The sequence below is a fragment of the Apium graveolens genome, chromosome 3, assembly GCF_009905375.1.
Source record: "Apium graveolens cultivar Ventura chromosome 3, ASM990537v1, whole genome shotgun sequence".
Lineage (NCBI taxonomy): Eukaryota > Viridiplantae > Streptophyta > Magnoliopsida > Apiales > Apiaceae > Apium > Apium graveolens.
In genome coordinates this window covers 244,134,011-244,149,709 of record NC_133649.1, presented here as the reverse complement: position 1 = coordinate 244,149,709, position 15,699 = coordinate 244,134,011, and the positions used below count along the sequence as shown (strand labels likewise).

At 36.7% G+C, this 15,699-nt stretch overlaps 1 protein-coding gene across 1 annotated transcript; it reads left to right on the top strand.

Moving 5' to 3' along the window:
* Positions 1–579: 579 nt before the first annotated feature.
* Positions 580–5,188, top strand: LOC141714922 (zinc protease PQQL-like). Its single transcript, XM_074518418.1, has 11 exons — positions 580–607; positions 1,532–1,911; positions 1,993–2,118; positions 2,535–2,672; positions 2,957–3,091; positions 3,209–3,466; positions 3,532–3,669; positions 3,752–3,844; positions 4,610–4,746; positions 4,857–5,043; positions 5,177–5,188. Exons 1-11 carry the CDS (start codon positions 580–582, stop codon positions 5,186–5,188), a joined length of 1,632 nt encoding a protein of 543 aa, XP_074374519.1.
* The last annotated feature ends 10,511 nt before the right edge of the window (positions 5,189–15,699 follow it).

Genomic DNA, 15,699 nt, shown 5'->3' with positions numbered 1-15,699 from the left:
CTGATACTAAACAAATTATGCTTGAGTCCATCCACTACGGAAACCTCTTCAATGATGACATTATCTTTTGAAATCAATCCATATCCCATAGTATAACCCTTGCTGTCATCTCCAAAAGTGATACTTGGGCCAGCTCTTTCCTTGAACTCAGTGAGCAGGGTAGAATCTCCAATCATGTGCCTTGAGCAACCACTGTCTAGATACCAAAGATTCTTTCTGTTTTCCTGCACACATCAAAACCAAATCAAGTTGATTTTGGTACCCAAGTTTTCTCGGGTCCTTCCTTATTAGCCTTTTTCTTTGGTTTCTTAGGTGACCTCATTTGATTTAGGGATCTCAGATTCATCTTTAGTCATTTGAGTTGGGCCTTTGAAACCAGACATTGAAACAGAATTATCTTGCACATTTTGGTTTACATGAAAAGGCATGATATTTGCAAATATGTTATTCCAGTAAGGTATGCTAAATGGCATTTGAGGCATACTGAATGCGGCATAATAAGGATTAGGTGCAAATGACATATTAGCAAATTGTGCATTCATAGTTTGAGCAGGCATAACATTCATAGGCATTATAGACATGGCAGTCATGCTGGAAAAAGAGGAAGGTGCAGACATGGGAGTAGGCATAGCAAGCTTGCAATTAACAGACAAATGATTAACACTACCACACTTAACAAAGATTTTTTTGGTACATATTTATCAGGTGTGTAGTTGTTATGTTTGTTAACACTATAAGAAAAAGTTTAATAGACATCACACATTAGACATCGGTTGCAGATGCCACTGATTTTAAAAGAGGTAATGACATCACCCCGTGTTTTTCTGATGTCTTTGTTATTTGAAGACATCGATTATTTAACAACCGATGTCTAAAGTTCTCTAAAATAAATCAGCGCGAGCCACTTCAATTTGTTTCCCCCCTTAGTGAAATTTTATAAAACTTTCCCTCGTTTGATTGCCAATTATTCCCCCTGTCCAGAGAAACTAAAAACAAAAAAAAGTAAATCTCTCACAAATCTCTCTCTCGTCTCTCAACCCCCACTGAATCTCTCTCTCTCTCTCTCTCTCTCTCTCTCTCTCTCTCTCTCTCTCTCTCTCTCTTTCTCACTCATCTCTCACCACTAAAACCTTCGCTACTCTAATAGCCACCGCCACCAGCTCTGCTGTTTTAGTAACCACCATCTCCACCAGGTCCGATGGGTTCACCATCACAATCACCGGTCTGCTAACAATCTCTTGGTGTCTCCTTTACATGAATACTATTATGTTCTTCTCTGCTTTAACAGTTAAGTTTTTTAAAATCAAAACCCTAATTTCTTAAATTGGGGATTTTTAAAATCGAAACCCTAATTTTTTAAATTGGGGTTTTTAATTTTAATACTCTTTGTTGGTTATAAGGAATATGGTTTGGGTAATAATTAGCATGTTATTTTCGTTTACTTGGATTTATCTTTCATTTATTAATTTTTTAATTTTATTTTTCTATATGATACAACTATTATTTGAGGTAATCTTTGTTTATATTTAAGGTACTTTGATTGTACATGAAATCTTGGGTATAGTCAAGGGAGTTGCAGTGAAAAGTGTTTACTTGTTTGTTATAGTTCCTGCATACACAGTTTATTTGGGTTGTTTTTATAATTGGACAAGTTTATATGGCAGCTCGGTGTTGGAAGAGGAGGAAGAGCGCGGAGTTGCGCACATTGTTGAGCATCTTGCTTTCAGTGTGACTAACAAGTACACGAATCATGATATTATAAAGTTTCTTGAAAGTGTTGGTGCAGAATTTGGGGCTTGTCAAAATGCAGTGACATCTTCTGATGAAACTGTTTATGAACTGTTTATTCCGGTTGACAAGCCTGAAGTTTTACATCAGGCTATATCTATACTGGTGGAATTCAGTTCAGAGGTAATAGTGACGTTTTGGTTTTTTATATAATTTGAGATTTTATCATATATCTTTATAGGTTCAACCTTATGCCTAGTACAGATTCGGGTATCATCAGATGATTTGGAGAAAGAAAGAGGAGCAGTTCTGGAAGAGTATAGAGGTACTAGAAATGCTAATGGAAGGATGCAGGAGGCACATTGGGCGCTCATGATGGAAGGTTCAAAGGTCTAGTTGTTGGCACTTGTAATTCCAAATATTTTTAGCTATTATCTAGCACTTGTCGAACATTCTCTTAGCTTAATTAGAAAACAGATCCTGATCGACATGCTCGGTAATCCTGATTTTTTAGTATGTCGGTTTAAGCTTATATGTATGTGATCCTCATTGTATTGTACAAGTTCGTTCTGTGCTCCTTTTTATTTGTGAACGAACCTTATCTGTGCTTTTGCATTGGCATGCTCACTATTAGCCTAAGAATTGAAAGTAAGGTGATCAATTCTTTTTATCGTATTACTTTTAATATGAGTTTGGTGTTTCTTGTTTGAATTAGGGTACAGTTGTAATTTATTGTGAGCATGATTTTGGGAACAATACATCTATATCTATCTGAATACATCATACATGCTCATCAATGGTTGCAGTATGCCGAGCGTTTACCCATTCGACTGGAAAAGGTGATCCGAACTGTGTCTCCTGGGACTGTGAAACAGTTCTACAGGAAATGGTATCATCTGAAAAATATGTTTGTTGTAGCAATTGGAGATTTCGCTGATACACAGGTCTAGATTTCAAATCTGGCTATTTATCGCATACTTTGATATTTCATAATAGACGTGTATTTAATATATATGTTCTCACCAGAGTGAAAAAAATCTCCAGTTGGTCAAATTAAACCTGAAAAGAATCTGTGTGTGTATTTGGAATGAATTGTGTCAAATCCAATCATGTCAGCTAGCTTAATAATACTGTATATTCCTTTGAAACACGGCGACTAATAATGCTGAGTTTTATTTTTTAATTATCTAATTCTCTCTTCCCTCGCTCGTCATAATCGATATAACAGATTGTTGTTGATCTTATAAAGATGTATTTCGGGAATAAAATTTCAGCATCTGATCCTCCTCCTATACCACACTTTCTGGTTCCATCACACGAAGAGCCACGATATTCATGTTTGTTAGAATCTGAAGCTGCCGGGGTTAGTTTGTTGTGCATCTTTTTTAACTACACTTCTTTTTAACCATGTATTTTCATGTTGGATGATCTTTCCATGCAATAAGTCAGACAGTTCCTATCTTTAATTGGCCTTGAATAGTCTGCAGTGATGGTAAGTTGTAAGATGCATGTAGTAGAGCTGAGGACTGTAAGGGATTACAGGGAATTACTTGTAGAGTGCATGTTCTTTCATGCTTTGAACCAAAGATTCTTTAAGATATCTCGCAAGAAGGATCTACCATATTTTTCATGCTCGGCTTCTGCTGATGTCCTTGTTCGACCAAGTAAGGCCTATATAATGACTTCGTCTTGCAAAGAGAAAGGAACTATAGAGGCCTTGGAATCAATGCTTACTGAGGTGTGCATTTTTATAAAATTGTTAAGTCTTTCTTATATTTCTTCTACTGATTTCTTATCTTTTAGGTTGCAAGGGTTCGACTACATGGGTTTTCTGAGCATGAAATAGCTATTGCTCGGGCGTTGTTATTGTCAGAAATCGAATCTGCCTATTTGGAGCGGGATCAGATGCAGTCAACCAGCTTGCGAGATGAGTATTTGCAAGTATATTACTTCTCTGCCTTTGTCTAATGTTTTCTTTGTTGTTGTTAAGTTTGACCTTCCTACTCAACCTTTTCTTTTCCAGCATTTTCTTCATGATGAACCTGTCATTGATGTCGAGTATGAAGCGCAGTTGCACAAAACTATATTACCCCGTGAGTACATATTGATGTTTAGTGTTTTCTTCTATATATCCACAATTATTCCCTATAATTTCACTCTAGTTTAGTGTGAAAAACTAATTATACACATTTTGGCCAATTCGACTTGGATAAATATATCAGCTCATGAAGTAGTCCTATGCACCGCACTACTGATGTGATAATATTTTACCAGTTGCAAACTTTAAATAATTAAATTGTTGCCCAGCTCTCCTATATTATCCTTTCAAATTGATGTCATATATCTACTCTCTCCAAATTATAAAAAATGGACGGGATGTAAATGAACGGAGTTCAATAGATATGCAGTGCTTAATAGTTGCTTCTCTCTGTGAGAAAGGTAATTTTTTAACTTTGATTTTTATTGTGTTTGGTCGCATCATATATGTTCTTTTTGTTGTAGCTGAGTAATAGGTGGTATGGTCTAAATTTTCTCTGATATGAATTCACCCAAAAAATATTTCTAGAATTATTTGCACAACAGTTTTACTAGCTATCCTTCTTATTTTATTGCCTTTATTTTTTGTCCTGCATCAAAGCTTCTTGTGTACTTTCTAATACCATCTTATTTCCTAACTCTCTGATGTTGTGGATTCCATGGAGGTCAATATACAAAATGAAGAGTCTGTAACTATAGGTACTTACTCTTATCTACATATTTATACTCTAATAAGCTAGAACAATGAGAGAGCACTAGTTTTAATAGTTTCATCTTGGGGAAAGTATAGCATCGAAAGAAAAATTGAGAGTACAGTTTTTTAAATCAGCTCTTAAATTTGCAGAAGAAATACTGGGCCATGCTAAAGACCGCACAAAAGATCAGCGTCATGGATATATTGTTCTCTATCTTAGAGTTTGCTGCATCTTATAATTCATATACTAATCTCAGATCGCGAATGCACCACATTTCTGCTAAGAGGTATAAACTATAAAGAACTTCCGTACACTGATATATGTTTTCTCTGTCCCTTCTTTGACTTTGGGTATACTCCATAAAAACCTTGAGCATCGTACTTCACTATTTTACAGGTCACCTTTAAATCTTTTTCGCCAAGAATTAGCTGGAACATGCATCTATTTAGACGTGTTGCAGAAGTCAACTGGAGGACAAATCTCTAAAACACAGCGGGAACTTGGATCCAGTCTTCGTGAGAATGTAGATGTTTCACCAAAATATATAGATGATGAATTGACGGGCATAGCAGAAAACAAACTAGTATCTTTTCAATATAAGATGCAGTTTATTCTGATGATGATAAAGGACCAAACTATGTATTTAAGCATGCATTCAAATCTATTATTTCTTTAGTTTACTTGAGTGCAAGTTCCGTATATTTGATATATCTTAGTTACAAAAGTAATTGCACATCACTTTTAAAGAACAAAAACTGATGTCAAAAAAAGTTAATGTACATGCTTTTAGATAAAAAACTGATGTCAAAGACTGCCATGTTCAAGTATAAATTGAAAATAGGCATCACTTTGTTTGGGATAAAATTGATGTTTATGTGACAATATAGACATCACTTTTAAAGAAGAAAAACTGATGTCAAAAAAGTTAATGTACATCGCTTTTAGATGAATAATTGACGTCAAAGACTGACATGTTCAAGTCTAAATTAAACATAGACAACACTTTGTTTGGGATAAAATTGATGTCTATGTGTCGATATAGACATCACCTTTCACTAAGGAAATCGATGTTTAATATCTGATTTTACATCACCTAAATGAAAATACTCGATGTCTATGTGGAAAAAAACATAGCTCGTAATATGTTTAATCTGTTGTAATAGGTATAATTTATTTATTAAATTATTTATTTCTAACATTTTTTGTAAAAAAATAATGCATGGACATCATTTTTTTTGCCAGAAATGATGTCTAAGCAAGTAAAGACATCGGGTTATGGCCGATGTCTAGAATAGACATCACCGACATCAACATCGGTTGCCAAACAACATAGACATCGGCCAAAAACCGATGTTTATGGACTTTTTTCTTGTAGTGTAACCCCTACCTTCCTATTTCTATTGTCTTTCTTTTTAGCTTCTGTTTTAACCTCAATCTTTTCCAGTCTGTCATTCAATTGCTTGATGGACATATGACCAACATTAGCTTTCTTTTCTTTTCTAACTTGACTCGATTCTCCTTGAACAAAGTTTTTAGAAACTGATCCATATTTCTCATTCAATTTACCTAACTTAGCTTTGCTAACTGGTTTACTCACAGCCGACGGATGTGGCTCCTTGTCTCTCGACGAATAATCCTTTTGATTATCCGAAGGATGATGAAAATCATTCGTCGAGTCCACATCTGTAAAGAGTCCTTCAACCAGATTGGAATCAAGCTTCTCTTTGTTCTTTTTCCAGGCTGCATCAGAAAAGGATTCTATACCTTGAACCTTAGTAATTTGAGCATGAACATCTATGATTTCCATGATTTAATTACTTCCTGTTCTCGCTCAAGCTGCTTCCTTAAAATCTCTTCTTTCTTCAAGAACTCAGTTAATTTATCCTTAGCAATTTTACACTCAATTCTCAATTTTTCAAATTCAATAAATTGTGACTCTAGCACATTGTTTCTTTCACTTATGAACACATTATTCTCTTTGATTTTATTGTTTTCTTTAGTGAGAGACTTGAGTGTAACACGCAGGTGATATAATTCAGTAGACATGTCATTTATTGCATCATTACACTCAGCTTTAGACAAATGAGCTAGGTTGGTTGTGATTACCTGATTACTTGATAAACTAGTTTCTGTTTCATTTGACTTGGCCATTAGAGCTAGATTGACATAGTTGATTTTTTATCTTGATCCAATCCATCTGCAGCCCAGTCATTCTCTTGAGTTATGAAAGCCCTTTCCTTCTGCTTGAGCAACTCAAAGTATTTCTGCTTATAATCAACCGGCTCAAACTTTTTTTTGCTGGAATCAGACTTTCTACACTCGCTAGAAAAATGGCCTGCCAAGCCACATTTGAAACACTTGAATCTTCACTTATCAACCATGTCTCTGTTTGGCTTGGCTGCTCCAAAATTCTTCTTAAATTTGAGCTTGGCAAATCTCTTGGATAAGAATGCTAGATGCTCATCAATATCATCCATGTCATCTTGGCTCAACTTTTTTCATTTTCAGCTACCAGTCCTTTACCCTTGCTTTAACAGACCTTTGATGTAGACTCAACAGCTTCCACCTTCATCTCTTTCTCCTTTTCCAACTCAGCAACAAGTGCAATGGATCCTCCCTTCTTCCTTCCTTTCTCCATCCTTTCATCTTGCTCTATTTCAAGCTCATAGGTTTTCAGGATGCCATACAGTCTCTCCAAGGTGAACTCCTTGTAATCTTATGAATTTCTCAATGAGACTGTCATTGGCTTCCACTCCTTTGGGAGAGATCTAAGGAACTTGAGGTTAGAGTGTTTTGTCTGATAGACTCTTCCATGCAGTTAAAGAGCATTCAGTAGTTTCTAAAACCTACTAAAAATATCAGTGAGTGACGCACTTTCTTCACAGTGAAAATGCTCATATTGCTGAATCAAGAGTTGCATCTTGTTCTCCCTTACTTGCTCGGTACCATCACAAATAATCTGTATTGTGTCCCAAACCTTTTTGGTTGTTTTACAGTTAATGATGTTATCAAACATATCACCATCGACACCATTAAACAATATGTTCATGGCCTTCTTATATTTCCTGACTTGTTCAATGTTTGGATTAGACCATTCATGCCTAGGTTTTCGAACTGATGGTTTATTCCCTGTAGCAGCTCTCATAGGGACATGAGGACCTCTTTCAATGCAATCCACATAAGCTTCATCTTGAGAAAGAAGATGTAGGTGCATCTTCACCTTCCAATGGTGATAGTTGTCTTTGTCCGGAAATGGAAATTTAACTTCAACATCCTTTTTGTTCATCTTGTTGATTGCTATGATCTTTACACTCTTTGTACTTCAATAACATGCTCTGATACCAGTTGTTATTCCCTAACAATACAACAAGAATTGCAGAAGGGGGGTTGAATGTAATTCTGGATTCTTTTATGATTTTAAGAATGTTTTAACTTAATATATATAACAGTGTTTGATTTGTTGTAATGCGGAATGAAAGAATAATAGAAATCAAAACACTAAGTAATAAAACACAAGCTTTAAAACTTTCTGGTGGATTTGAAAGTATGCACCAAATATATATATATATATATATATATATCAGATTGAGAACTCTGTGATGCTTTGAATAGCACATAACTGCTTTACAAGTGAACTAACAAACTACAGAGAAATTCTTAACAAGTACAGCTTTATCAATCTCTCTGAAAAATGTGCTTGCTTAGTTAGTTGTTCTACTTGCTACACTTGGTTTATATATCACTAAGTTACATGACAGTAAGAACAGATAATAAAAATAAAATAAATCTAGTCTAGTATCATGCTGCAACTTTACTTTATCCAACATCTTTGAATATCTTCACATTTGCATGGAAATGGTAATGCTTCTTTGTTCTCAAAATCCTGCTTAACAGGCTGCCACATTCATTTTGCAAAGACCCGACGCATGTGACTGTGTTGTCACTATCAAGAGCTATTTTGAATATGATCATTCGTCGGGATTATGTTGAACATCCGTCGGGAATATGTTGATCATCCGTCGGGAGCCTTGTAGATCATCCATCGGAGCCTTGTAGATCATCTGTCGGGAGTCTATCTGTCACTTGACTCTATTTTACTTATACAGAATTATAAGACATCTCATATTTACAATTAGCCAACCTATTATGCATATCAATCTAGTAGTCAACATGACTTAGAGAATCCTACAGAATTTACTAGACTCAAACATGTTGTTTGTAGAAATGTGCTACAGTACTTATTTGGTACATAAGATACACTCTCGATGGATGTCAAATTTTCATCCATCGGGACTATAAAGTTCATCCGTCAGGACTATATTAAAACATCCGTCGAGAGCTTACAAAATTCACTAAGTTAAATCTACTAAGGTGTTTTGTTTAACTTATCATCAAGTTCACAACATATTCCTAACAAAAATAAAAAAAAAGAGTCTTCTCGGTTGAAAATGAAAAAGGCATAGATAAAGAGCTAGATTGACTCCTCCAAGCTAAATTTATCAAATAGGTCCAATTCCCATGGTGGATAGCCAACACCAATTCTCATCAAGAAGAGCAATGGTAAGTGGAGGATGTGTATCGATTAATCTGATGTCAACAGAGCATGTCCCAAAGACCTCTACCCTCTCTCAAACATCGATCAACTAATAGATTCAACTGTTGGTCACGAATGCTCTCCTTCATGGATGCATTTGCCGGCTGCAACCAAATAAAACTTTTAAAGGAAGACCAAGATGCCACATCCATCATTACCCATCAAGGCATTTTCGGCTATAAAGTACTCCATTTTGGCCTCCTCAATGTCGGAGCTACGTTCCAAATAACTTTGAATACAATATTCGCTCCTCAAATTAGCTGAAACTTGCAGATCTACGTGGATGACATGATCGTCAAGTCAGTCTGAAGCTATGATCACATCTAAGACCTCACAAAAACCTTTAAGAGAATCCGAACTCACAAAATGCGCCTTAACCTCGCGAAGTGCTCCTTTGGTTTGAGCTGAGGAAAATTCCTCGGGTACTTTCTAACACACAAAGGTATTGAAGGATATCCAACTCAAATCAAAGCAATACAAGACATTCCCTCTCCTAAGTCCCTCAAGGACCTCCAAAGCCTCACCGGTTTCATTGCCGCGCTCTGACAATTTTTCCCTTAGTCCTCCAAACGATGCCTCCCAATGTTTAAGATCATTACATCGGAAGCTAAGTCGAGTAAATTTTTCTGGAACACAGAATATGAGGAGAGCTTCCAGGATATTAAAAAAATTCCTGATCTCTCCTCTTATCCTAGCAAAAGCTATCCCATGTGAGCCACTTAAAATCCACGTCTCAGTATCGGAATCAACGGTGGCCTCGATCCTCGTCAAAGAAATTGGCTCTGAACAGAAGCCAGTATACTATGTCAGCCACATGCCGAAAGACTTCGAGTTGCGCTACACAAATATTGAAAAATTGATCTTCTCCCCGATAATGGCAAGTAGAAAACTCCGACGTTACTTCTAAGAAAGACCAATTATCTTCGTGACAAATCAACCTCTAAGGAAAATATTTCATAAATCAGACATGTCAGGTAGGATGGCAGCATGGACAGTTGAGCTCAGTCAATTCAATATCGACTTCATACCAAGGACCTATAAAAGGTCACAAGCTCTCTGTAATTTCGTGGCAGAATGTAACTTCAAGGTAATTGAGGATGGGGAACTCAGCTTAGAAGGTGTTGGAAAGACTTGGACCTTGTTTACTGATGGCACATCCATTTCAATGGGTGGAGGCGCTGGCATCATCCTTACTAGTCCAAAAGGGTTTAAAATCTAGAAAGCAGTAAAATTCCTACTCAACATTGCAAACAATGAGTCCTAATATGAGGCTCTCATTTCAGGCCTCCAACTGGCTCAACACCTCAACACTTTATCTATGGAAATTTTTAGCACCTCACAACTAGTTGTTAACAAATCTTGGGAGAGTACAAGGTCACCAACGAGCGAATGGCGGCATACGCCAAAATAGTGATCGGCATTCTGGCCACATTCACCTCGTGGACTTTGAGCAATATAGAAAGATCGGCCAACCATTGGGCAGAGGCCCTCTCCAAACTCGGGACCACGTCACCAAGAACTCCTACGGGCCCCATTTATATCAAAGAGCTCAGCAAACCGACATCTTCTCAATATTTGGTCACTTTGTAATATCACCTCAATATTGGAGAACTCCTATCATGCAATTCATTCAAGGTACCTTGCACGAAGAGAACGAGGCTGGGAGAAGGAAAATAGCTGTCAAGGCTAGGAATTACTGCCTCGAAGGCAGTCAGTTGCTCAGAAGATCTTTAACAAAGCCACTCCTCAAGTGTGTCATGAAAGATGAGGCTGAAAAAGTGATGATGGAGGTACACACCCGTATCTACAGAGAACATTCGACGGGAAAAATTTTCTCTCTCAAAATTATGAGATACGGATTCTATTGGCCCTCATGAGGCAAGATTGTGAAGAATTCACCAAAAAATGCGAACCTTGCCAGCTCTTCAGCTCTTTAAAGTACAGCCCCGCAACTTCGTTTAACCCAGTCACCTCACCATGTCCTTTCTTCACGTGGGAAATAAACCTCGTGGGACCACTACCTAAGAGCACATGCCAATAGAGGTTTATCACCGTTTCCATAGACTACCACATTAAATAAGTAGAAGCTAAACCACTAGCTCATATTCAGGAAAGCGGCATCATAAAATTATTTATGGAGTACACAATTTTCCGATTCTGAGTTCCTCACATTGTAGTTTCTGATAATGTCACTGCAATTTGTCGCTAAGGACATTGAAAAAACTTTCTCCGGGCTTCGCATCAAACACATCAGGGCCTCGGTAGCCTACCCCCAATGCAACGACCAACTCGAAATTACTAACAAAGCCGTTTTGTAAGGTTTAAAAAAATGACTAATCGAGGCAGATAAAGTCTGGGTCGACGAACTTTGTTAGTCCCTAACAATGCAGCAAGAATTACAGAAGGGGGGTTGAATGTAATTCTAGTAAACTTTTTCTTGAACTAAACAATGTTCTAACTCAAACTATATATATAAGTGTTTTGATTTGTAAGGTGCGGAATCACAAGTTAAATGTCAAAAACACAAAGTAATAAGAACACAAGTCTTTAAAACTTTCTGGTAGATTTGAAAATATCCACCAGATATATATATATATATATATATATATATATATATATATCGAATTAAGAACTCTGTGAAGAACAAATTGTCTCACAGCTACTTTACAAGTGAACAAACAAACTACAGAGAAATTCTTAACAGTTACAGTTTTTCTAATTCTCTTCTAAAGTGTTTGCTTAGTTTTTTTTTCTACTAGCTACACTTGGTTTATATATCACCAACTTTACATGATAATAAGACAGGATAATAAAACAAAACTATCAAGTCAAACTCCATGATGCTTCACTACTCTATTCCATCGTCTTTGAAAATCTTCTTAACTTGCATGGAAATGGTAATGCTCCTTTGTTCTTCATTTCCTGTTAAACAGGCTTCCGCATTCCTTTTTGCAAACACCCAACACATGTGACTGTGTTATCACTGTCAACAGATGTTTTACTTGATCATCCGTTGGGTACATGCTTGTCATCCGTCGGGTTGCCTTGTTGATCATCCGTCGGGTAGCTCTGTTGATCATCCGTCGGGTACATGCTTGTCATCCGTCGGGTTGCCTTGTTGATCATCCGTCGGGTAGCTCTGTTGATCATCCGTCAGGTAGCTATTTGACACTTGACTTTATTTCACTTATGCAGAATTACAAGATGTTGTGTATATGTTGTGAACTTGATGATTTCATTAACAAAACACCTTGGTAGATTTTACTTAGTGAAAAATGTAGCACTCGAGGATAAGGATTATAGTCCCGACGGATGACTCAATATAGTCCCGACGGATGATGATTTATTATCCATCGAGTGAGTAGCTTATGTAACAATAAGTCTGTAGCACATTTCTGCATACACATTGTTTAGATTCTGTAAGTATTACTCAAGTCATGTTGACTTTAACTAGATATGCAAAATAGGTTGATTAATTGTACATAGATGATGTCTTGTAATCCCGCATAAATGAAATGAAGTCAAGTGCCAGATTGCTACCCGACGGATGAACAACAATGCCATTCGACGGATGAACAACAATGCCATTCGACGGATGAACAACAATGCCATTCGATGGATGATCAACTAGACAACCCGACGGATGATCATGAACTCGACGGATGATCATGAACCCGACGGATAAAGAATTCAAACATCTGTTGATAGTGACAACACAGTCAATTGCGTCGAGTGTATGCAAATGGAATGTGGTAGCCTATTCAACTAGGTTTTCGAGAACAAAGAAGCATTGCCATTTCCATGCTATTATGAAGATATTCAAAGATGCTAGAATAGAGTAATGAAGTAGCATAGTATTAGACTCGATAGTTTTTGTTTTATTATCTTGTCTTATTGCTTTGTAATCTTGGTAATATATAAACCAAGAAGCAGCAAATAAAACAACTAACAAAAACTAAGTAACCAAGAGAGAAACATTTGTAAGTTGTATTCTCAGTATTTCTCTGTATTCTTAGTTGTTCAACATTTGTAAGCAGCTGTGAGCTTTTTGCTACACAGAGTTCTCTCGATATATATTATATATCTCTGGTGGATACATTCAAATCCACCAGAAAGTTTTTAAAGACTTGTGTTTTTAATTACTTGTGTTTTGATTCATTTCAACTTATTATTCCGCACTCTGCAAATCAATTCACACTGATATATATTTAAGTTAGAACAATTTTATTCGTGAAAAAGTTTCAAGAATTCCATTCAACCCCCCTTCTGTAATTCTTGTTGCATTGTTAAGGGACTAACAATTGGTATCAGAGCAAGCTCTTGATAAACAAAGAGTGTAAATATCAACAAAACAGCAAGATGAACAAGAAGGATGTTGGAGTCAAGATTCCTTTTCTGGATAAATATAATTACCATCACTGGAAGGTAAAGATGCATCTTCATTTACTTTTAAGATGAGGCCTATGTAGATTGCATAGAAAGAGGTCCTCATGTACCAATGAGAGCTGCAACTAGAATGAGCCATCTGTCCCCAAGCCAAGGCATGAATGGTCTGACCCTGATATTGAACAAGTCAGGAAAGATAAGAAGGCCATGAATATCATGTTCAATAGATTTGATGGTGATATGTTTGACTACATCTTCAATTGCAAAACTGCCAAGGATGTTTGGGACACTATACAGATTATCTGTGATGGCACTGAGCAAGTTAGAGAAAACAAGATGCAGCTACTGATTCAGCAATATGAGCATTTTTATAGTGAAGAAAGTGAGTCTCTCACTGACATCTTTAGTAGGTTTCAAAAACTACTAAATGCTCTAAAGCTACATGGAAGGGTTTATCAGACAAAAGACTCCAATCTGAAATTCCTTAGATCTCTTTCAAAGGAATGGAAACCAATGACAGTCTCATTGAGAAACTCACAAGATTATAAGGATTTTACTTTGGAGAGACTATATGGCATCCTGAAAACTTATGAGCTTGAAATAGAGCAAGATGAGAGGATGGAGAGAGGAAAGAAGAAAGGAGGGTCCATTGCACTAGTTGTTGAGCTAGAGAAAGAGAAAGAGATGAAGATGGAAGCTGTTGAGTCAACTTCAAAGGTTTGTGAAAATAAGGGCAAGGGGATGGTAGCTGAAAATGAAGATTCTTTGAGCCAAGATGACATGGAGAATATTGATGAACATCTAGCATTTCTTTCCAGAAGATTTTCCAAGCTCAAGTTCAAGAAGAACATTGGAGCAGTCAAGCCAAATAGAAACATGGTGGATAAATCAAAATTCAAATGTTTCAAATGTGGCTTGGCAGGGCACTTAGCCAGTGAGTGTAGAAAGTCAGATTCCAACAAAAAGAAGTTTGAGCCTGTGGATTACAAACAGAAATACTTTGAGTTGCTCAAATAAAAGGAAAGGGCTTTCATTACACAAGAAAATGACTGGCTGCAGATGGTCTGGATGAATATGAAGATGTCAGCTATGTCAATCTAGCCCTAATGGCCAAGTCTGATGAAACAGAGACATGTTATTCAAGTAATCAGGTAATTACTACAAACCTTGCACATTTATCTAAAGCTGAGTGTAATGATGCTATAAATGACATGTCTACAGAGTTATATCATTTGCGTGTTACACTTAAGTCTTTTACTAAAGAAAATGCTAAAATCAAAGAAAACAATTTATTTTTAAGTGAGAGGAATAATGTGCTAGAATCTCAGTTCATTGATTGTGAAAAATTAAGAATTGAGTGTTGGATTGCCAAGGAGGAATTAACTGAGTCCTTGAAGAAAGAAGAAATTTTAAAGAAGCAGCTTGAACGTGAACAAGAGGTGATTAAGGCATGGAAAACATCTAGAGATGTTCATGCTCAAATCACCAAAGTTCAAGGGATCGAGTCCTTTTGTGATGCAGCCTGGAAGAAGAACAAGGAGAAGCTAGATCCAAATTTGGTGGAAGGAGTGCTAACAGATGTAGACTCAACGGATGATGAGGGTCATCCGTCGGATAACAAAAAGGGTTATCCGTCGAGTAATGTAAATCCTCATCCGTCGACTGTGAGCAAGCCTATCAGTAAAGATAAACTTGTTAAATTAAATGAAAAGTATGGATCAGTATCCAAGAATTTTGTTACAGGAGAATCGAGTCAATTTAAGAAGGGGAAAAAGGCTAATGTTGGTCATATGACTGTCAAGCAATTGAGTGACAGACTTGAAGAGATTGAGGTTAGAACAGAGGCTAAAAAGAAGAGTAATAGAAATGGTAAAGTAGGGATTAACAAACACAATAACTACACACCTAATAAATATGCTCCAAGAAAAATCTGTGTCAAGTGTGGTAGTGTAAATCATTTGTCTGTTAATTGCAAATCTACCATGCCTACTTCTATATATGTGCCACCTCACTTTCCCAACATGAATGTCATGCCTCATATGCTTATGAATGCTATGTCTGCACAGAATATGAATGCACAATTTGCTAACATGCCATTTGCACCTAATCCTTATTATGTTGCATTTAGTATGCCACAAATGCCATTTAGCATGCCTTACTCAAATAACATGTTCACTAGCAGCATGCCATTCCCTGTTAATCAAAGTATGCATGATAATTCTGTTATGATGAATGGTTTCAAAGGCCCAACTCAAATGA